General features: G+C 37.2%; 1 protein-coding gene across 2 annotated transcripts in view; it reads left to right on the top strand.

The window, feature by feature from the left end:
• Window positions 1-23,182, top strand: part of cep89 (centrosomal protein 89) — an 83,538-nt gene that overhangs the window by 13,361 nt on the left and 46,995 nt on the right. Inside the window, exons 8-16 of one of the 2 annotated variants that reach the window (XM_042484220.2) lie at window positions 701-843; window positions 3,319-3,369; window positions 3,852-3,935; window positions 4,164-4,267; window positions 5,662-5,777; window positions 7,316-7,496; window positions 8,457-8,624; window positions 10,829-10,970; window positions 17,600-17,689. In XM_042484220.2, coding sequence (XP_042340154.2) covers window positions 701-843; window positions 3,319-3,369; window positions 3,852-3,935; window positions 4,164-4,267; window positions 5,662-5,777; window positions 7,316-7,496; window positions 8,457-8,624; window positions 10,829-10,970; window positions 17,600-17,689 — 1,079 coding nt within the window. Of the gene's footprint in view, window positions 1-700; window positions 844-3,318; window positions 3,370-3,851; window positions 3,936-4,163; window positions 4,268-5,661; window positions 5,778-7,315; window positions 7,497-8,456; window positions 8,625-10,828; window positions 10,971-17,562; window positions 17,690-23,182 lie in introns of both variants that reach the window. The other variant, XM_088080878.1, reaches the window with a different exon arrangement.

Below are 23,182 nucleotides of genomic sequence, written 5' to 3'. Positions count from 1 at the left end.
GAATGACACCAGTTTTTGTACTGTTTTAAGCCTTTGAAAACTGAGCAAATTGGTTTGATTTCTTTTGAAAAGATGGGTAAAAAGGAAATGGCCAACTGCAAAAATATTTTACCCGAACATTCGTTTTAAAAACAGGAAGAGGATTATTTGGAAACAATCCAAAAAGTAATGACAAAAATGTCCAGAAAACTGTATTTATAATTAAATAATGTTATAATTAAGATTATGTTACAGAAAAAAATATAATAATATTTATAAAATAAATCCTTATTTTCACCACTTTTTCAATGGCCATTTTTTTTGTTTGTTTTGTACCTTTTTTATTTTCAGGTAATTTTCTTACTATTTTGCAAAGTTTTGGGCAATGAAAATTCTAATAATTCTGTAACTTTATTTTAAATTTGTAATTATGATCATTTTAAACATTTTTTCCCCAAGCTTTTTTCTTTTTTCACAATAGTTTTCTCTAGCTTCTATATCTACTAATTTCTTACCAAGTTGCTCTTTGCATTTTCACCCATGTTTTTGAAAGAAATTGCCCCAATTAGCTCTTTGTTCAAAGGTTAAACTACCTGTAAAAGGCATCTGAAAGCAGCACAAAAAATTGATGATGCCCCAGGTTTTAAATGAACTATTCTAAAAAAAAGAGCATTGTTTAATGTCTCAAAAATATTTGTAATCTTCTCTGCTGTGCTTATAGGCAGCCAGGCAGAGCTCCTAAATCTGAGGCAGCATGCTCAGGAGCTGGTGGATGAAAATGACGCCCTCAAATTGACAGTTCACCGCCTGAATGTGGAGCTGAGCCGCTACCAAACTCACTACAGACCACTTTCCAAACAGGAGGTATGACTAGCTACAAGGTAACACCTCTGCTTTCTGAGTAGTTCCTCGCCTCAATCTATTTAACACATTGACAAATTATGAATAAGACCTCCTGTAAGTTGAGTGAAGCCCTCATGAAAGGCTAATGTAGGTAGCCTTAATAGAGCGTCGTACCTGTAGAAGTTTGATACCTTCATTGAATTGCAGCAGGGCTTACAGCCCATGTTGTCAGACTGTAATGATGAAAACAGGTGTATGTGTTTTAATGTACTCTCCTCCTCTGCTCTCTTCACCAGCGGGAGGAATTTAAGTCTGTTTCATTCTGTACTGCAACCCCCCCAGTGGCTCCCTGTCCATTCTGGGATGTTAGTGTTTACACTGCAGACAAAAGCTGGCCTTGGGTTTTAATCATGCCTGCCTCATGCTGTGTCTTCTCACTGAGAGATCTCCTGCTCTCATAACAACCAGTTTGCTTCTGCTGTGGCTGCATATCTTTGCTAGCCCTCATTACTGACAGCTGTGGTGCTGCTGGTGAAAGGGAGAGATACAGGAAAAGATTAAGGAGTAGTTTTATAGTAGAATAATGCAATACTAAGAAATTAGTATTGCATTATCCCCCCCCCCATGTTTTATTTACAAAAAAAAGCAACAGTATAAAACCATTTTCTGTCATATTTTACAGATAAAACTGAAAATGGCTGATTTATATGAATAATATTATGGTAACTAAGATATTTGCTGAAAAACATGTTTTTTTTTTACATAGCTAGATGATCAGCTAGTTTCACTTTAGCATCTCCTGTATTTATTCAGAAAGTTGCTGGTGCTGCAGCTTGAGGGTCTGTGCTGATGCAAGCACTGTTTGAATGTTTACAATTGCCCATGCCCTGTCGTTGCGCCACCTGCTTGGTCCGCATCGCAGGCATCCCAGCATGCTCTGTACGGCGAATCAGTAGCTGCTAATACACAATGAATGGGAATGAATTTCCGGTTGTGCATCATTGCGTACAGTGGGCATGCAACGTGAGTCTAAATTGGTTTAATTAGCCAAGCTAGAATTGAAATTTGTTTCCCTCCGCTAATCGCACAAACAATAGGCCTCAGTCACCAACCATTCTTAAGAGGAAATTCATTCTTAAAACTTATCAACAAAGTTTTTACAGAGATTCTGACATTACATTTGCCATTGTTTTCTTATTTGGGATTCCTTCCTCGGTAAGAACAGAATCTTTGCACACAAAAGAGCACACTCACGCATATTTTGTGCTGACATGTTTGTGCGGAATAAAAAGTTATTGTGTTTTCTTCAATGCTACAGTTGTATGCTAATAAAGAATCTGAATTTCATATATATCTTTATAATTTCTAATATATTTTTAATAACTTTTTTGACGATTTCACTAAAAGCTTTTTGTTTTTTTTAAACTAAACTCTTCAATTCACATCAGTAATGTTAATGGGAACCCTGCCATCTAATCATTAGTGATGGATCACCGTAGAAAATATCAAAGGCTGTTTAGGTGTGTGTGACAAAAAGTGGCAAAGCAGCGTTCTGTGTAAGTTATTAAAGAAATTAGAGACACTGCGTGAAATATTGCCCCTTCTACCTTCTTTCCCCTCTCTCTGTCTCACAAGCACGCACATGCGCTCCCTGGAAAGCACCTTGGTGTTTGACTCCTCAGTCCTGACAATTTTGCTACTGTAATGTGTAAGGTTTGCAGTTGTGGGTGGTTAATCAGTGCATATTTTTTTAGCACCCCATGCATCTTTTTTGTCCACTCCAGGTGCTAATAAATATGACAGCTTGTTTAATGTTTAATTTCTGCAGGAAACTATTCTATTCTAACTTCTCCCCAAAAAGAGCACTATTGAAGTTTTTTTTTTTTTTGAGTCAGTTGCTCCATCGTTCTTCAGACTTTCATTTGGGCAGTCTTGACTTAATTCTCTCAGCCTTTCTTCCTCTTCTTCAGTCTCTGTGTGTACCCATGACCTTGCAGTCTCATGTCCTTTTGTTGGGGATTTGCAGGGTGTTTACCTATGGATTAGGATTAACTGGCATGCACTTTTATTTTACAAGAGCAATGACATTCATCATTATGAGACCACAGTGTGCAAACAATTCTGCTGTCTAAGAACATTTTATGAATCAGATGCAGACTTTTTTTGGATGTTTCTTAAGAACAAATTAAGGGAAACTGATAAAAAAAAAAGATACTGAGGCCCATTGTTGTTTGTTTGTGATTGCCCATTTGTTCTATTATCAAACCTTAATGTTCTTTGCTCTATAAATGTTGGACTAACTTCCCTGTGAAATCCCTTAAACACCTGCACACAAGAACATATCAAACATTTTTTGACTTTCATCCTCTGGTTGTATTAACAAACTTTTATATTTACTTTACTTTTTATATTTAATTTGTGTGATGTAAAATATTTAAAGCTGCATATTAACAATAGCTATAACTTTCTTTCTCTTCCTTACTGTGTCTCATTCAGAGCTCCAGAATCAGTGGCTTACCAAAGACAGGGCCTCCTCCTCCCTGGCTGGTTAGTATGTTTATATAGCATTAGGGCATTAGTCGAAGCTCATGGCTGGTTCAAATTAATATTGCTATGTTTTCATTGTTTTTTTTTTTTTAGTTCAGCTGTGTGATAATTTAATCTAGTACCTCTTATACTAAAACAGTTTTTCAGCCAATAATGTGGATTTAAAATGGGAAAGTGTGGTCATACATAGCTGGTATGACAGTTTGGAAGTGCTGGCCCAGTTTGACTAAAGAGTTTCAGAAGAAATAGATCTTTCAAATGACTAAAGCAGAATGCCAAGTTGCTCACTATCTGTCCACAATAAAACCTGCTGGATAGATCATGAAAATGAATAGGCACCTGGCACAGTTCAGATTTACCAACCAATGACACTCGGGCTGTGAAGTTATTTTACGGTCTTGAATAAGCCTTGTGTGGGAAAAGATTCATGGCTTTGATGTTGTAGCTAATTTAAATCATATGTCTTCATCCTTTTTTTGTAGCTTGACATGAAGTATTTATCTCCTTTGCTGCTGGCATATGAAGACAGGATGAATGAGAAAGATGCATGTCTGCAAACCACAGAGGTAAAGTTTATGTGAGAGACTGTGTGTGTTTTTTCTCTCTTCTGATTATCCCTTCAATCATCAGTCATCCGATCACTCAGGAGAATGTGACATGTTATCAGACACATAAGCAGCTCTTCCTGCAGGTTCCTGCAGGAGTAATGACTCATAAAGTTAAAGAGTTCTTTTTTGTTTTTAGCTGTCTGTTAAAATTAGAAGTTCTTCTGCTTCCTTGTCTGCTCGGCACAGGAGGAGGTGAAGAAGTTGCGCGTTCATGTACAGGAGGTGATCAAAGAAAATGAGAGACTCCATGATGAAATTGCAAAGATTGGAGGGATCAGCCAAAAGAACTGGTAAGACAAAATATACTCTGTGCATATGTATTGGTTCAGCACTGTCAGCACTTGCTTAGCTGTCACCATTCATTACCCTGACGTAGTGAAAATTAAATGCCTCTTTTATTCTCTTCTGTCCCGCTGCTTCTGGCCGTCTTACTATATCGAATATTGTGTGAAACAATGAAATAAAAGCAGTAAAACTTTTACATCTTTTGTGCCCATCGCTACTCTTTCAGAGTACACTCTAGCTTGAAATGCTGCTGACGCCTACAAATTTGCATCTAATCTACTCATTGTAAGTAACTCCAGAGGGCAGATATAGTCATTTAGACATTTCAACCTGTTTTAAATTGTGTACCAACTCCAGAACAATCTAAGGATTTAGTAAGACATTAGTCATGTGTGTCTTGATGTTTAATAAATGTGCATACATTTGCATTTAGTGCATAACTAACTGCTTAGTATTCACGATCAAAAACACCACCTGCTCAAGTGAAGGCAGGCAGAGACTGCAGGTCGGATGCTCTAGAAGAGATATGAAATGAAATCCTTTCCTCCCTACAGAATATAACAACATGATGTATCATTATTGTGCCAACATGTTAGACTAAATGTTAAGAGCTGCATATAGTTCATCAATTTGCATACAGACTAAATAATCACTTCAGGGGCTCTCAGTCAAACACCTGCACACCTTTCATCAACTCGAGCTTGATTCTTCTCCCACAGGTTTGTCAAGCTTAATGGGAAATGCTGTGTTTTCCAAGTGTTAATAATAATGATAATAATTCATTTTGTTTATAGAGCGCTTTTCGCAATACTCAAAGACGCTTTACAGCAAGAAAAACAAGTGTTGCACTGTTTGTTCAGTATTATCTTAGTGCTTTCCCTGATTTCACTCAGAGGTCATTGATTGTACTCAATGATTTAAAGCATTGCAAAACTAGTTATCAAGAACAAAAATACCCAAATGATCGCATTTGATTGTAAACATACAAACAGTGAGGTTTCAGTTTCCTACAAAATACTGCTGTATAGTGGTTATTAGTATGAATAAATCATAACATACACACAGCTAAGTGTCACAACACATTAATACAAAAAGTACAACAATAGGCCTGTAAAAAAATGTAACTTGTTACAAGGATCATTATAAATGAAATGTGGTACTAACACTGCTACAAAAAAGTTCCCGTAACTAGTTATATTCTCAATGATATATTTAAGAATGGATGTACCAATACCCAGTGTTGATTCAGACCACATGTGTATTTAAAGTAAAAATTATTTCATTTTCAAAAAGTTGTAACCTGTTCAAGACCAATAAGGTGAGCTGCTGATTATCCATGTGCCATATTGTAGCAGCTTTGTGTTATAGACATATTTGTTCTCCTTCTTTCTCTATTCAGTCACCAGCTACAACAGCAGGCCCTACTGGTTTTGCAGGAGAACCAGGTTCTGATTGATCAGCTCGAGGCTCAACATGTTAAGGCAAAGGCCAACCACAGCAAACACTTTTCTGAAGGTAACAGATAATTAGTACATGGATAATACAAGCAAACAATAAAAATAGTTTTATGAAGTTTATATGATCACGTCAAGCTGATGCTATTTTAGTCATAATTCATCACTATTTGTAACTGTAATGGTTACCTCATATTTGTTTTTTTTTTTTAAAAACATTTAACAGTTTTTTTGTTGTTTTTCTAAATTTGGAAGGGAGACTGTGATACACAGGATTAATGATGATTAATGAGTAATCTGCTGTCTCTTGTCTCCTGTGTGTGTACAGGGTATGTGTGGTTATTCTGTAGTGGCCTGGTGTCATGTCTGATGCCTGCAGGGATTCGGTAAACTGAAGGAGAAGCTTTTTGTACAGTCCTAAGCAGCTGTGGACAACAGATGCTAAAAGAATCATCCACTCTGGATTTATTTATAGATGTACCTGCATTTAAGTGACATGCAAAAAGTTAAAGATACGCGCATCCATAAAAACTTTGAAGAAGTTGCTGGAACCACATTAAAATGCAAACATTGCACAAAGGAAGGTCTGCACACTTTAGCTCCCTTTACAGTTTTTTTTGTTGAGATACTTACAAACCCAACGACGTTTCGAGCTAAAAAAAACTGTAAAGGGAGCTGAAGTGTGCGGACATTCTTCTGTTCAATGTTCCTGCATTTATCCACATTAAACATTACTACCGTATGCTGGTTTAGGCATTTTTATACTTCTACTACTACTACTACTACTATTAATAATAATATGACATAACCAAAATGACATAGCCAAAATTAAGAACAGATAGCACTGCATGCATAAACAGACTGGGGTGCAAGAACAAAAATACAATTTCATAAATACATAAGTAAAATGCAGATAAGAGAATTAAACTCATATAAGCAGATAAAATTAAGAGTAAAAGATATAAGCAGATAAGATGCTAATAAAGGAGATGATCTTATATAAAACAGGTAGAATGCCGATAAAAGAACAAACTAATTTAAAACAGGTAAAAGTGTGAAGTATACGACAGCGCATAAAATAGTTACATGGGGAAACTAAAACAAGGCCACTATAAAAATATAAAAAAAAAAAAATATAACACCATCAAATAATATTAATAATAATGTTAAAGGTAGGCTTTCTTGTGAAAGTGAGTTTTGGGGAGGCACTAAAAGCTTCATTGGTGTTTGTTTCATTGCCACACAGTAGCGTCTAGATTTAGTTTGCTCTCCAAAACCACCAAAGCGATAAGACATATTTTCCACAACTTTCTCTGCACTCCTTTGTTTGAATGGATCTCCTACCTGTTTGCACCTCTCCTTCCGCCTGTGCACAGTGTGATCTGTGCTGGGTGCCAAACAGATGAGTAAAGTCAATTTCATGGTCAAGAAAATACCAAACAGTTGGAGTGCTACCTGTTAATAAGTGAAAATTAAAAGAATTCTTCAAAGCAAGCTATAGGTACAAGGGAAAACTATCTATGGTTAAAAAAACATTTGCTCATTTTACTCCACTTTACATCTCCACCTCTCCTCCCTGTGTCCTCTCTCTCATTGCAGTTTCCAAGGTGTCGAAGCAGCTGATGTTGCTGGAGGCAGAAAAGCAGCGTCTGCAGGAGGAGCTGGAAGAGAGCAGGAGGGAAGTGCAGAAAAATGGGAGGGAGGTACAAATTCTGCAGGCTCGCCTGAAGGATGCCATCACCTGGGAAGAACACTGCAACATCACTGGGAAACTCAGACGGTACTGCTAAACATAACCTTCTCTATAAGAAAAACCAGTCAGTGTCAAAACCAGTTCTGCTCCTGAATTGGGACACCGCTTTTTTGTTTCACCTCAGTTCCCAGAGTTCACCTTAGTTCAGTTTATTATTTATTCTGTTAACAATTGATTTATGGCAGATAAACAAGAACAAAACAAAAAGAGCAGGCAAGATTACTGCATGAAGTGCATTACAATCCACTGGAAATCTGATCACCCTCCTACATTATTACATCTGCGAATTGAGTTTTCAAGCTACATCCCATAAGATAAAATCTACTGCAACATGAGATGTAAGAGTCAGGACTTTTTGAAAATATAGCAACCACATCTAGATTGTATGGCAAGGTTTGCAGCTTTTGGTTGATAATGTGTGTTATGCATTAGTGGTTTGTGGCCATGTATTTGTTATTGTTATTGTTTAGATCTCCAGTGCAAATTATGATGCAATATGGCACACCTCCTTGTGAACAAAATGCCAATCAAATCATGTAAATCTTTAAAAACTATTTTTTGTTCTTCCTTTTCATATTTGTTTTTTTTTCTTCAATGTGTTTATTGTTTCTCTTATAAATTATTATTATTATTTTCTTTAATCACTTGCGCTGTGGGTAGAGGACAAGCATAGTTGTATAATAAACTGTCATCACTTTAAGCATGTCATTAATTGCAATAGAGAGCAGCTTGGTGATGTAACAACTTGATAATTGATAATTGATAACTTGATAGAGGGGAGAAAGGAAACCCAGTGAGATTCGACAGAAAACTCCACAAATTCATCGAAAGAAGTAGAATAAGGATGCAAGTTAGCAGGAGTTATTAAAAGTCAGACAAATCTCTGTGGGTTTGTACAGTTTATTATAACAAGACACACTTTGTTGAAAAGTGTTTACCAAGTACGGGATGTTTTTTTGTAATGGACTATCTGCTTTTGGCTTTTAGACAATTGGAGCAGCAGGAGAGTAGGAATAAGAGCGAGATGGACGAGTTGCTTCTCAGACTGTCCAGGCTGCAGGAGGAGAACAGGAGTCTGGCTCTGGACAGAGCCAACCTGACTGCGGATAGAAAGAGACTAGAGGCTGAGCAGGAGCTCACCAAACAGGCCAGCAGGTACTAAATACACCGCTGTCTTTGTCTGATATCACCTGACACATGAAGCTTACACGGAAAGCCAGTTGGCCCCAATTCCATCGCGTCTCTTTAAGAAGGGTTTGACACTATATTTCATAAACACCTCCCCAGACTGTGTTTTTTTTCACCTCCTTTAATCTGTAAATAACTTTCAGCCAAGTTGTGTGACAGTTAAGAACAAAAACCTGCTGACACCACACTATTTACTCAAATGTTTAGGCCAAAAGTGTGGGAAGATGTTAAAAAACTTCTCCTTCAAACCAAAGTTTGTGTGTATATGTGAGAGTGTACTGTTACTGTCACTATACCCACTGTTATCGCTACTATTACTGCTGATGAGACTAAAAATGTGCAGTCAATACTTGTCAGGCTTATGGCATTTGGTATGTTTATTCATTTATTTTTTCAGCACAAAGATATGCAACATACAGATCTGTTTAAAGGTAGGGTGGCAAATAATGATCTTGATTTATCAATTAATTTTTATCCATAAAATGCCAGAAAATCCTAAAAAATGTCAGTCAGTGCTTTATAAAGCCTAGAATGACATCCTTAAATATCCTGTTTTGTCCACAATCCAGTTTACTGTCATAGAGGATTTACACAGAAAGAAAATATTTGAGGGATTTTTTTTTCTCAAAAATAAACTCAGACCATTTCATCGATTATCAAATTAGTTGGGGATTCATTTAATAATCAACAATTAATTAATCATTGCAGATCCAGCTTCCAAAAGTGAATGACCACACTATTAAATTGACTTAGAAAATCTTCTAAGATTCATATATGACTGTTTATATTTTAGTATGAAAGTACAACCACTGAAGCACATTTTTAAATCATTTTTATTATAATTGCAGAAGAATGTGATTATTTAAAGCCCGTTCATGCTCATTGTCCTCCCACCTTCTGTGTTTGATTGGCATCTCCCTCAATGTCCTGCCGCTGATGAGAATGCCCAGCTAAATCCTGAAGCAGGGTTTCTGTGGATCCTTAAAAAGTCTCTTAAAAGGCATTTAATTCATCATTCTGAAAATAAGTCTTAAATTGGTATTAAAATGGCTCACATGAATATTTCAAAGTTCAAAGTCTTACAAATGCTCAGATATGGGAAATAGCATTTTATGCATTTATCCTGACTTAAAATCTCAAAATAATTGGTAACTTCTATATTTTTTAATAAATTCCTTTTCTTAAACTTGACTCATGATGGGAATTTAAGCAGTTGAATCTCAGGAGTGCAAGATATTTCCCACTTGAGTTGGTAAACCAGAAATATACTTTTATGATAAACTAACATTGTCACTGGACAAAATACATTTCATGTTTAATGTCATGCTAAACATTTGGGCAAAATAATAATTGACAAATTGTCCCTCTTTGATTTTGGTTATTACAAAATTAGTCTTAAACTTCATTCCAAGTAGCATAAAAAAAGTCTTAAGACTAACTTGCCTTAAGCTGAAGAAACCTTGTGAAGTGAAATTTTGAATTGGTGGCTTCATCCCTGGTTGCAGGAGATGTCAGAGGTGTGACACCTAGAGCCATGCACAGATGGCCCTCTTTGTTTTGAAGATGGAGATAATCTTCTCTTCTTTAAAATATGCCCACTCCACTCAAAAAATAAAATCAGAATGATCATGCAAGTTTCAGAGTGAGAGTGTAATTTCACACTCTGTGCAGACATGAGCTGAAATCAGGACACATCTTACCTTTGTTGAGATCCAGTTATTTTCTTCAGAACATTTTTTTTTTGTTGGAAGTGATTACAGCTGTTCTATGATCTGTCCATTTGGTCTCTGGAAGCTTCCTCTCCTCCCTCTAGACCTGAGCTGTGATTTATGTGGAGTATCTCATTGTGAAGTGTGAAGACTGGCAGAAGGTGTTTGATTGTTGTTTTCCTGCTTGCATCAAGATGAAAGGGTCTCAAAATATCATCCAATTAACTCTTTGTCTCTCTTTTGTTTTCTGATCCTGCCCTGATCCTTTCTGTCTGCCCTGATTCCCCCTGCATTTAAAAAAATCTCTTCCCTTCTCCATTTTATTTGTCCTGCATTTTTCTTTTTTTACAATCCTCCTTTCCCTGTCTGTCTTGTTGTATTTCGCTCTCCCAATCTTTTTTCTTCCTCACTTGCTTCTGTTTCACCATTTCTTGTCTTCTCTCATGTCTCTCTATCATCCAGGAAGGCTGAGAGGAAGATGAGTGTACTGAAGAGGCAGAAGGAGGAGTGTGTGTTGAAAGAGGAAAAGACTCGGCAATACATGGGAGCTGTCATTTCTGTGGCGGAGCACATTTCCCAGGAGAGAGACCAGCTGTTACAGATGGTACTACTGATTCTACTGATACTGTAGAAAGATGTTTTTATATCACGTGGTACACATGATACACATAATAGCAGTATTACTACTGACACCCTGTAGGGACCAGGGGCCTCATTACAGAAAAATATCCTACTGCTTCTTCAGTTTCAGTTAGGAAAAATCCTATTACTTATCTTCCTATTACAGAAACAATTTCTAAATTAATGGCTGTATCCTTCCCTATCTCTGACCTCTACCTTATCTTAATTTAAAATACCCTAACTGTAACTGTAAGTTTGATTCTTCAGAAGGCATTTACCCTGTCATGCCTGTATCTTTGATTAGAATGTGCCTGTAGGCTGCTCCAGATGGACAAGCCATTATAATGGCTCTCACTTGTTAAGCTTAATTAATTTGAATTATTTATTTAAACTCAGAGATTCATCATATAGTTTGAGTAGTCTTATATTTTGGTGTTTATGTAGTTCCCCATCTTTATTGTCATTGTCATACAGAAGTAGCAACAGTGCTGGTGCCTTTGGCAGATATTTTGAATTAAGGGCGTGATCTATGCCATCCTAACTTGTAACTTGGAAAATCTCTACATTGGGACTGTTCTGTAATAGCTATATTGTTATTCTCAGATACGATGGATTTTTTAATTAAATGCAGTCACTAAACATGTTTCCGCACTACCAAAAGTGATAAATGTAACCCCAACTGAGATAACACTTTGAAAGTTCTCTCATAAGTACAAATTTCATACACATAATATCCCTGACACTTCTGCCGCTGCAGAGAAAGGCTGTCCTTGAACCCCCTAAATATTGGCTGTTGCCCTTTAGAGGCAAACTTGACGTCAGACTGATGATGTTGTTCAAAGATTTGACTAGATGTGGCATATGATAATATAGACACTCACACTCACATACACACACAAACACTGATCATTTATACTGGACAAAAATCTGATTAATTTGTATGTTTATTAGTTTCTGTGAGCTTTCATAGAACACTAATTTAAAAAATCTATAAAATAAATTAAAAATGTACCAAACAAGAACACTTAAACATAAAATTACAAGGGAAACAGTATGCAGTACTGTACCCATGACCAATGTTGTATTTTACAGTGCACTGCTGTCCCTTAACTGAAGTGATATAGTTGAGTGATTAATAGCTGCAAAATAAGCAATGTAAAGTCGATGTAAGGTCAATATCATATCATTTGCTTAAACAATGTATACCCGAGTAATACATAATGTGATAAACTAATAATAATATTTAATTTTATCTGTGCAATATAGAAAGACAATGTGGTACATAATGTACTGAAACAGTATAATATGAAATAATATGGGATGTAGAATATAGGGTGAATTTATTGCTTTAATATATTTTTTACCCTGTACAATATATTTTACTGCACTATATCACACTATATGTTCATATTTTTTTACCATTTCATTTCCTGCAGTATTTCATATTAAAAAACCTTTAGGCTGTTGATAGCAGACACCAAAACTAGCAGGTATGGTTTAAAGGCAGGTGAAATGGTAATTTGTAAGGCTCCTAACTGCTGTGAAAGCAGGTAGGATTAGAAAAACAACCAGAGGAGAGCTGGCAGTCACCCAGAACATAAACTGGCAGGCAGGAATCAGTCAAATGCTACAGCAACAAGGCAGCACAGACAATTTGGCAAATGCCCGATAAAGCTGCCGTCTACATATACTGCGGAGTTATTGAGTAATAAGGAGCAGCTGTGCAGCATGTGGCTGATGACAGTTGATCCACAGAGACAAAGTAGTCTGAGGGCAGACTCTGGAAACCTTTTGTTTTTGTGCCAGAAGTCGTGTGTGCCATTAATCTAACAGGTGCAGTCACCTGCAGCACACTCTTCATGTTAGCAATGAGATGCAGGGATGATACTGCAAATAACAGCAGGCGATGTGAAAAGTGTGACAGATTAAACATTCCAATGATTCCTTATACCAAGGTGCCTGCAATAGATGGTTTTTTTTTTTTTGTTTGTTTTGGAAATTCATAGCAGGAAAAGCACAGGCATAATTCATAATCATTTTGGTAAGCCAGCTCCAGGGTCCTGGTAATGTGGCACTTTACCCAGTTCAGCATGTATGATAAAGCCGATGCACTTCATTGATTTTTGGGAGGTTGTACCCACATGGCTGAATTCACTTTGTGTCGTCACTCTTAAAAAAGGGTCACCTAAATAAATGAAAAGTGCATGTTGGTTCACTGTCATGGTTTAGTGGGACACTTGATGGAGCTGAACCATTGTTGAACAAATGTATTTCACTTGTGCTTTGCTGGCTTTGACCTGTAATGATAGAGTGTCAGCCGTGTGAAAGGTCTAGTCAGTTTTGTATGATGGTCTTCACATGTGAAGACCAGGTGTAAAAAGAGCAGGTACATCTACAATAATAAAAAAAATCTTCAGCTTTGCAGTCAGCAGTTACCTTAAGGACAGCAGACACAGGATGAATTAAATAAGTGACTTTGCTATGTAAACTGAAAGCAATGGTGGCTTTCTTGCTGCATCTCCCCTCAGGATGCAGTAGATTGTGTTTACTTTGTTCATGAGGTGGTAAGAAGAAAAGGTCTGAATATGATATATGTTATCTTGATCTAAATTAAAAGATAATAGTATAGAAATAAATCTTAAGTCACTATGAGTAAAAAGTATATTGCAAGATTGCCCAATGTTATGTAATGTTATTTAGACAGGGCATAATAAAACATTAACCTTATATAATATAAGGAGAGATGCATTGTACCAGGTTGTAGCAAGATTTCCGCCCATAGTCACTGGGCAGATACATCGGCAGAATGATAACTGACATACACTGCAAATGAACATTTTGCTTCTGAGTTCAATATCAACAATATTCAACTAACCAGGTTTATTAATAAGCAACATTTTCTCATTTTGTTTTAGAAAACGTAATCTGCAGTACAGTACAGTTCACTCAAAAATGTATTTGTTGTTTTAAATTACTGGTATATAAATGTAATTTCTAGGAGACAGGGTAAAATCTGCTCTGACCAGTGGAAGTGTAAAACTGCTGGGTTTCCAAACTGTACTGAGTTCCAACTCTTTGCCATAAAGTGTTATTCTAACCAGCTTTCAGAGGGCAGCATATTCACATTAGAAAGATTACATTTAATATATATAGTCAGCTAAAAAAGCATGGTTTTAGTGTCGGCTGTTGACTGACAATCTTGTCCCACAATGCAATGCACGGGGTAAAATTAAAAGCTGTTCAGAGCTGCAATAACATTAAAACAAGGTGACAGTCACAAAATATGGTATTTTTTTCTTTGACTAAGGTTTTAATATAGTAAGTAAAGGTGTTTACTTCATTTTATAGTTGATGGTTGAGAGAGAAAGGAATACTGGGAACAAATGAGATCTCAAACAAAACCTAACATCTCTCAGCTGTTACGTGTACATGTTTGCTATAATTTTTAGTGACTTGATCTTTTTTCAGCAAGAATAAATATCCAAGTATGAAATAATTGGAAAGTAGCTTTTAAAGTAGGTGTGCTTCTCCTGCTGTAGCTGTGGAGCATTGTATTGATCAACACCAACTCCAATTCCATCAATAGCACATTCTGTTGATTCAGAGCCTCGCTACCTGACTGAATAAGTGTTTTTTTAATGGCAATTCTAACTTGGTAGAGGAGATGCTGTGCAATGTTGGGAGACGAATGTACAGTCAGAGTCATGAGATACATGTCAACCCCCCAAAAGAGAGCTATTCTAAAACAAACAGAAAGATGAAGTGTGTGCTTGGCTCAGTTGGCTGTGTGTATGGCAGAGAAGCGGAGGACATTTTTCTGGTAAATGTTAATAGATTCAGGGACTTTGCCATGGCTCGCCTTTTTAGAGAATAAGCAAGAGCCCATCATGTGCAGAAGGTCAGACTGACACCATATTAAAGGTAGCAGGTCTAAAGCTAACAAGAAGTGATTTGTCTGGAAGAGAACAGGATGACCACAAGTGTGTTTATGTGGGTGTGCTGTGAGTACAGATATTATTGGCTATTTGCAGTGTTGTGGCTAGATCACATTATGTGAGTAGTTAAGCTGTTTAAGAGCAGATTTAAAGACAAATGCTGATAAATTAGATTATGATTAAGCAACATTACATGAGAGGGTGTGCTTAAACGTTATTTGAACATGACAGTGATGCGGTTAGGACCGTTGCGCCTGCGCCAAGGTTAGCAAGTATCACTAAAGTGTTCTGCTTCATTCTGCTTCTTGATGGCATTTAGCCTGTCAAAAACAACGTTTTCACTGCGGTCCCAGTCTGCCTGTATTTCATGCTTATATCTGAACTGAGCAGTTTTTAGTTTGCAGTGGAGTTTGCTGTTTTATGGTCCTACATGCAAATGTCATGATGCTTTTTGTCATCTTTGTGTTAGTTTATAGTTTATTCTTTCAGTGAGTCGGCTGTTACTTTTTATTTGGTCAGCTTTCTTTCCTCAGGAAGTTCTCTCTTCTCTTCGATGCAGATAATTTGACATTCATTGATACTATTCTTTAATGCATCTTGTCCTCTGCCTGATCTGGTATGATTATCATAAGATTTCTTCAAGAGCAGTGATTAAGAAACGACAGAGTAATTCTTGAAGTGACGAAGAAAGCATGCTGTCATGCATAATTGAGCACATTCTAAATGTCTTGTGGACGAATCAGATTGCTTGGTTGGAACTACTTGTTGTATAGTTGTAGTTTTCAACGTCTGGCTGTGACCTCCAGGATAACTGTATTTGTGTTAATATCCAAGGCACTTAGCTGATGTTAACCTTTTGGGCACAATTCAAAAACATCTTTACGATTCAATTTAGGTTTCCCGTCTCTCTTCACTGCATTTTTCCTTGAACAGTCCTGCCTATGATGCAATCAGTAGTCTGAATCACATGTGGACTGTTGGTATACGCCTGGCATTGGCCGTGTATGTCAGACAGAATTCTCGTCCCCATCTGATTTCTGTATGTTACTGTTTTCAAAGTTTCCGTCACTGTGTGAAACTAGCATCCTCAGATCGTTTTCCCTTTACAAAAAAGACGTATACTTTGAGTTCATTTAAGTATATTTCAAGTTAAGTTCAAGTTTATTGATCAAGTATACTACTTCTATACAACACTTTTGGGGACTAAACTGGCACACTCTTTAGATTAGAAAAGTATACTTATTAATATACTTGAAGTGTCAGAGTTGTAAATTTGAGTACATACATAACTATTTTACAGCTAACTTTTATTTTGCCCTGCAACTATAAAAGGAACTAAACTAAAAGTAAACTTATAAGTACTAGTTATATATTTCAAGCCTACTTTTTAGTGTATGAAATATATATATATATATATATATATATATATATATATATATATATATATATATATATATATATATATATATATATATATATATATATATATATATATATATATATGTATATGTTGTTGGTTTTCTAGTTATATACTTCCAGCCCACTTTTTGGTTCATGAAAGTACATTTTAAAGTATCCTCTCAGTAAACTACAAGTTTAATAGTTTTTATACTACAAGTACACTTGGAAGTTTTTGTAAGTGTCCACACATCATTTCAGGGTTGTGTGTGAACAGCGACAACCTCCAAGCTAGCAGCTCATATTTTGAATGTCTTTAAAGGTTCTAGGATGTTTTTTTTTGGGTTTTTTTGCAGGTATTTAGCCATTTTAATGCCAGGGGTTACCTCCCCACATACTGATGTTCCACCAGAACCATATCCCCTGCGGACACTATTTTCCAAGAGCAACATTGATACGTCTGGGCTTAGTGCTGCCTGAGACATCTGTGATTGGTTTAAAGAAATATTAACAACCCAGAGCCTTTTATTCCCGTAGTGCAAAATTATGGTTCAGCCAGGCCTTTCTCTACCTCTGGCACATCGTCAGATTGATCTGGCTATGTGAAAACTATACACTCAGTGAGTGGAACAGTTTCAAGTTTCACAAGTGTAGTATTTCTGAAAATAATACTCTGTGAATCAGATTACGCTCCAAAACATTTACTTGGGTGCATTTTAATGCATTTTCCTCTTTATCACAAGCTTTTTTTTAAAAAAAAAAATACCCGTGCTGATTTGTACGCACTCTTTAGAGGTAGAGAACAGAAGAGATCCATGTCAGCCTTAATGAGGTGAAATTGTTTTTTCTTTGGCTGCAGCTGTAATGTGCAATCGCTCAGCTGTAAAACATCTTCATTATACTACACAAGCTGATGTTAAAGTCATTTTATTCTACATTAGCACAGCACTGGCTGTAGTTGTTAGGCTGACAGGTATTTCACCATTGTTTGAATGCTATGTTACTATTTTCCAAGAATCCTCTTCATGTCCTTCTCACTTTTCTGCGCACCTATCTTGGTTCTATCTGGACCACTGACTGGTTAAATTAAACTGCAAATTGACAGTTTTTCTGTGCATGTGCCTCACACAGGACTACTGTAAATTGGCAACTGTTTCAACAGACTTTCCTTCTTTTCCTTTATCCTTCACCATCCTTTGTCCAATTGTGTGTTCTACTCCCTCCTCTGTGTTCCTCTGTTAGATCAGTAACCCCCCGTCCTTCCTCTCTCCCTCCTTAGGCTTCAGTTCTTCAGCAGGAAAAGCAGGGATTCGTCAAAAGGATTCTGAATGGCACAGTTCGATTCGGAAAGCTACAGGAAGAAGTCAAAGTAAGTTCCTTTATTGAACACTCTGAAATGCAGCAAATTGGCTTGATTTCTTGCAAAAACATCAGAAGAATGCAATGAGCAATGAAAGAAGAATTTACCCTAAAATTAGCAAGAACTTTGTAAAATGTACAAGAAAATAACTTGAAAGTTTGTGAAAAGAAAAGAAAAAATGTAAAAAACAAACAAACAAACAAAAAAACCAAAGAAACAAGATTTGGAAAATGTATTTATGATTATTTTAAATATAGTTTTTCCCTATTTTTTTCTTTTTTCCCTAGACATTTTTCCCAAGCTTTTTTTTTTTTTTAATGAAAAAATAAATTCTCAATTTGCTAATTTCTTGTGATTTGTAGAACATTTCTTACCGAGTTGATCTGTGCCTTTCTTCCATGTTCTTGAAAGAAATTTCACATCTGTGCCCAAGGTTTAAATACTTGTGATAGTTACCTGAAAGCAGCACAAGAAAAGTGATGATGTTGCTCCAGGTTTCAAAGCATCACTTTTACATTTCAGTCAACGCACCTGAAGGTTCTGTGTTTCCAAAGATGGGGAGAGTCTGTAAACCACAGTGCTACATGGTAGGCAGGTTAATCTTATCCTAACCCTTTATGCCAGGGGAGCTTGTGGGGCTACAACTTTCGTTTAGCTGCTGTCTCAACAGTCCACACTGAAACACAGCCTCTTATCCTTAGTCAGTTTTGCCCAAGATAAGTGTCCAATCTATTTCCTATTGATCAGTCCACTCCACTGCACTTAATAATCCATCTACATCTCTCTCCAACACTCGGAAAGCATAAATTGATGAACACTTGTGTCTCTCAGATTGCCATCTGTCAAGATGAGCTTATTGAGCCTCAAGAGCCTTTTTTCCCATTGGACAAATGACTGCAGTAGTCACAAATATTTATCAGCTCCAATCGGCCGTGATGGAGACATAAAACATAGGTGAACAGGTTCATTTTTGTCTTTCAGTAACTTCTACAACTCGTATTTTGACGATATGCAATTTCTATTTTTCAGTATGCAAAGCAATAAGTGTACACCAATCGGGTGTACAAGTACAACATAAATCCTACCCCATCTTCCCCTCTAGAACATGAGGGATAATCAACAATTCAACAGATCAATAATGTGCCTTAATAGACACAAAGTATTTGGAAAATAATTAATACTGTCACTAATAAACAAATAAGTCCTCGGTACAGATGAGTGCTTTTAAGAAGATAAAAACAAACAAATCACCTGACTTGTTATTTTTGTGCTTTCACCTTACCCTTACTCTTGTGCACTTACAAAAGCAATGTACCACCCCCATTTTAAGCCGATAACTTTACAAGTACAATTTCTATATGGCATCGTTTTATATGCAGCAACCTTTCCCATTTCAGTAACAAATCCTGAAAAACAGGTGTTACTAAGTGCTACTTTCTGCAGCTCTTTATCATCTCAGCCACAAACTCTGTCCATCTTAATTCAAGCAGCTCTTGAGTGTCCTCCCAAATGAGTCGGCACCGAGTTTGAAGGAGATACCCAATAAGTAAGAGGCGTAATAAAGTAAAAGTAACCACTGTTACATCTTCACTGGCCTCCACGTAGCTTTCTATTACCATTAACCCTGTTTTCTGATGCCTTTGTGCATCAAATGTGCCACACCAGAACATAACATAAAGCCATACTCATTTACTGGCAATGGGTCTGTTGCTTATTTTCAGCAGATTTTCCCACGTTTACAAAACCTGCATAAACGCTTAAAATTTGGTGGGAGAACAGTATATTTAATTTCCTTATCATTAACAAAGTATAGAATCAACAGCACACACAGCCAGAATGTAAAGAAAACACCATCAGTGATAACAGTATATAGCTGCGTGAGCTGGTCTCTTTGACTCTGGTCCACTGATCTCAGAGTTCCCCTGTGGCACTACCAGTATGGTGCTTACTTGCTTTTATCTGTGGCAGTGGACAGGACCTTGCAGGCAGTCGCACATTGTTTGATTATGTCCATTGTATTTCTGCAGCTCATTACTGTGTGATGTCTGCTGCTAACTGAAACCACTACTGTTATACTGTAACTGCAAATCACTGGCCAGTGGTTAAAACTCACCTGCCGGCTGGAAATGTCCCTGAATGCTGATATTTTTAGCTAAATTTGTGGACCATATGTGACACAGATTTTTCGAACTGTGACTTGGATGCACAAGACATTTTAAACATATACAAGCAGGTTTTCAGTTAGCAATGGGCAGATCATAAACAGAAAGATCAGTTGCACAAGGACAGTAAGAGGATGACGCTGTTCTAGCAACTGATATAAAGGTTTAAAAGCAATATTGTAAACTTGCCACTTAGTTTAGACCTGCTTTGATATAAAAAAGAAAAAGTAAGACTTGTAAGGATGTTTTATCTTTTATTTTTTTATTTTGCTCACTTGTAGATGGCTGTAATAGACATAGGTATTGTCATGACTGATTGTGGGCAAGAAGACAGAGCATAATTTTGTCCTCATCCATTCTGTGACTAAAACCATTTTAAGTCCATCCCTTTCCATGGAAACACATGGAGATTTTTCAAGGAAATCGCCATGGCAACCTTTACATGTACATCTACCTACAGTGCCATGATGTTTTACTGCTGTGGTTGACAGTTGTCCTGCAATACTGGTTGGTGCAACCCTTGTTTGTTATGCTGAACGTGAACATGGCATTCGTCTGGCATTATTAGTGCCTTGCTCTCGGACCAGCTGTTCCAGCTGTCAGCAGCTCTTGTCATTCAAGACACATCAGGGAAAAATATTTTAGAGGTTCTGTTCTGACAATTTTAATTGTGTCTCTATAGCAACAGCCCAGAGAGGAAGAGGTGTGTGTTTGTGTGTGTGTGAGTTCTATTGGTGGTGATCAGACCATGAAAGAGGAGTGCTGTAAATGTTAAATGTTCAGAGGACATTATTCCCTTGCTCCTTTTGTACTTCATTAGTCTACCCTCTCAATTGTTGCCAGCTGAACTAGATATTGACCAAGATGAGCACTTAAAGGTGGAATTATACCTCATCTTCAAGTAAGTTGTTATACTGGAACTGTATAACACAGAGACTGTTTTCTTTTTTTAGAATTTTTTCTTGGCATTTTTGACTTAATTTGACAGAGACCAGTATAAACATGGAGAAGAGAGAAAGGTATGACATCCCAAGGCTGGATTTAGATCTGCAACATTGCGGTAATATGGCATGCGGTGTAACCACCTGGCTATCATTCTTTCATTCTTGGTCTTCTTTAGTCTGTATATATGATTAGACGGATGTTTTACTTTCTCTTTGTGATATTGTCCTTTTACTTAAAATGGGATGTGGTGCCATCCATGTTGCCCATCATCACTTAAATGAACAATGTGATGCTGTGATTGATAACATCAGTAGTTCAGTGGTTGTGACTGAAAAGCTGTTTTGCTGAAAGTTTGAGATTCAATTCATCAAACAGAGCCTCCTCAGTCAACTGAGAGTCCTTCAAGTCTTGAAAGCATAGTTGTTTCTTTTTTTTTTGCCAGGGCCCATCTGGGGACATTTGGGTCCCCAGATTTCCTGCAGAATGAGCACTCCTTATTTTCTCGCTGCTCTTTGGTAGACTAACACGAAGCTGCTGGCAATGTTCTGCAGGAAGCTGCAGACATGGACACAGCTTTACAGAAGAAGAGAGGCTTTGCTTGGTCAGGCTCCGAAATAGTGTTATCTTCTCCCTTATGCTTAGAAGAGGTGAATATACAGCTCACAGCTTAATACAATACAGTTTGGCTTTTGTTTGATTTTAAGTGTCTGCAAAAATTTCCAATCCGTGAACTTTGCTGTCACCTTGAACAAACTGCTGAACCCCGTTCAATCTCTCAAACTCTGTGTGAAAAAAAGAGCCAATAATTTAATAGTTTCAATAGATTATTTGTATTGAATAGCCAAATCTGATTCGACTGACTAATTCTGAGTTGGGTATGAAATATCACACTGTTATGCTGCCTTGCCATTCTGCATAAAAGGTGCAATTGCAGAATGGGGGGAAAGAATTGCCTCACCTTTGAGTTGGCACGGTCGGTAGTAACAGCACCGATATGGTGTGTGTGTGTGTGTGTGTGTGTGTGTGTAAACAGGACAGCCAGGAGAATGGGTGTGAGGAGTGTTGTGCATCGTAGGAGATTTAAAAAGCAGCTTGTAGCAATTCGCAGCTAACCCAAAGAAGAAGCACATATCCTAAAATTGGGAAAACAATGAAGTTTGGGAGCTCCTTATCCTCAGAGCAGAAGACGAGATCAGCCACCACGTAACTGGGTTGGAATATGATTGTCATTGCCGTGTTATGCCATTGTTATTGTTAAGAAAACACTGCCAACAGGTATGTTATTTATGACACCAAAAGCTTGCATTGTTGTGTTAAAAGTCACGCCTGTCACGGCTTCCGGGATGCTGGCATGCTATCTAAAAATCACACACTGGTGTGGCATGATGCTGCAGGTGTTTAGGGTTAAGTAAAAATGCAAAGGCGGCGTAAAGAAAGGAATAGTAGCACCTCTATAGCGCTATTTCTGTGTAAAAGGGCTTGTGAGACCAGTTACAAGATATTTGAGGCCAAGTACCAGATACAGCATCTTTCCACAAGCGCATGACCTCCTTCTCACCCCCATCCCCTCCCTGCTTGACGACCTCAAATAAACTCTGAACTCGTATCAATTGATCGCGGCCAATCTGTTCAAATGACACTAAACGTCCGCTAGATGATGGCTTTACATTTTCACAAATGTTCCATTTTAAAGCTCAATGATTCCCCAGAAGACATCAGAATTGAATTTCAAATGCTGTACATTTCTTGGCTTAGCTTTTTACATTTTCCACAGAACAGACCCTTTTGTATTCCACTGCAGCAGCTGATGGGGGCTGCTGATGAGACGCTCATTCTCACAGCAGCAGGTGATTCACTCTGAGATAGGAATGCTAATTCAAAGTTATCTGCCTCTCACTTTTCATACCAACCTGAAATGCTATTAATTTCCAGCAGTTGCTTTTTTTTAGTGATAAACTAAAAACTCGACTCAACCTTCGACTAACAACCTTTAGTGATTGCAATGCACCTTAAGAACTGAAGATAAGGATTGTGTGCCATAAAAAAAGAGAGCAGATTGCAACTACATTATTCATGTGTAATTAAAATTAATGCTCCTCCTTCTCTTTGAAACACCTTAAAATGTTGAATATTTTAGTGAATGCATGTATAAATATAGCCAGGTCACAGGTTTGCGTGACCCATGCTGCTTGGCGTCAGTGTAAGTTCACTTTTCTTCCCCTCTGCTGTTGGCTGATATTCCTTTTCCAAGAACATTCACATAACACTGATTGCCCATGATCTGTTAATAATTGTGAACTCTGACCTTAAGCTCATTATCTCTAGTGCTTAAATTGCAAGTGATGAAAGAATTGAAGAAATCAATTAGTCTTTCACCGCCTTCATTAGCTCAATT

The sequence above is a fragment of the Plectropomus leopardus genome, chromosome 1 (genome assembly GCF_026936395.1).
Source record: "Plectropomus leopardus strain MGB_pleo_1.0 chromosome 1, ASM2693639v1, whole genome shotgun sequence".
In the NCBI taxonomy this organism is placed as follows: domain Eukaryota; kingdom Metazoa; phylum Chordata; class Actinopteri; order Perciformes; family Serranidae; genus Plectropomus; species Plectropomus leopardus.
This window is presented reverse-complemented; position numbering and strand designations above follow the sequence as displayed.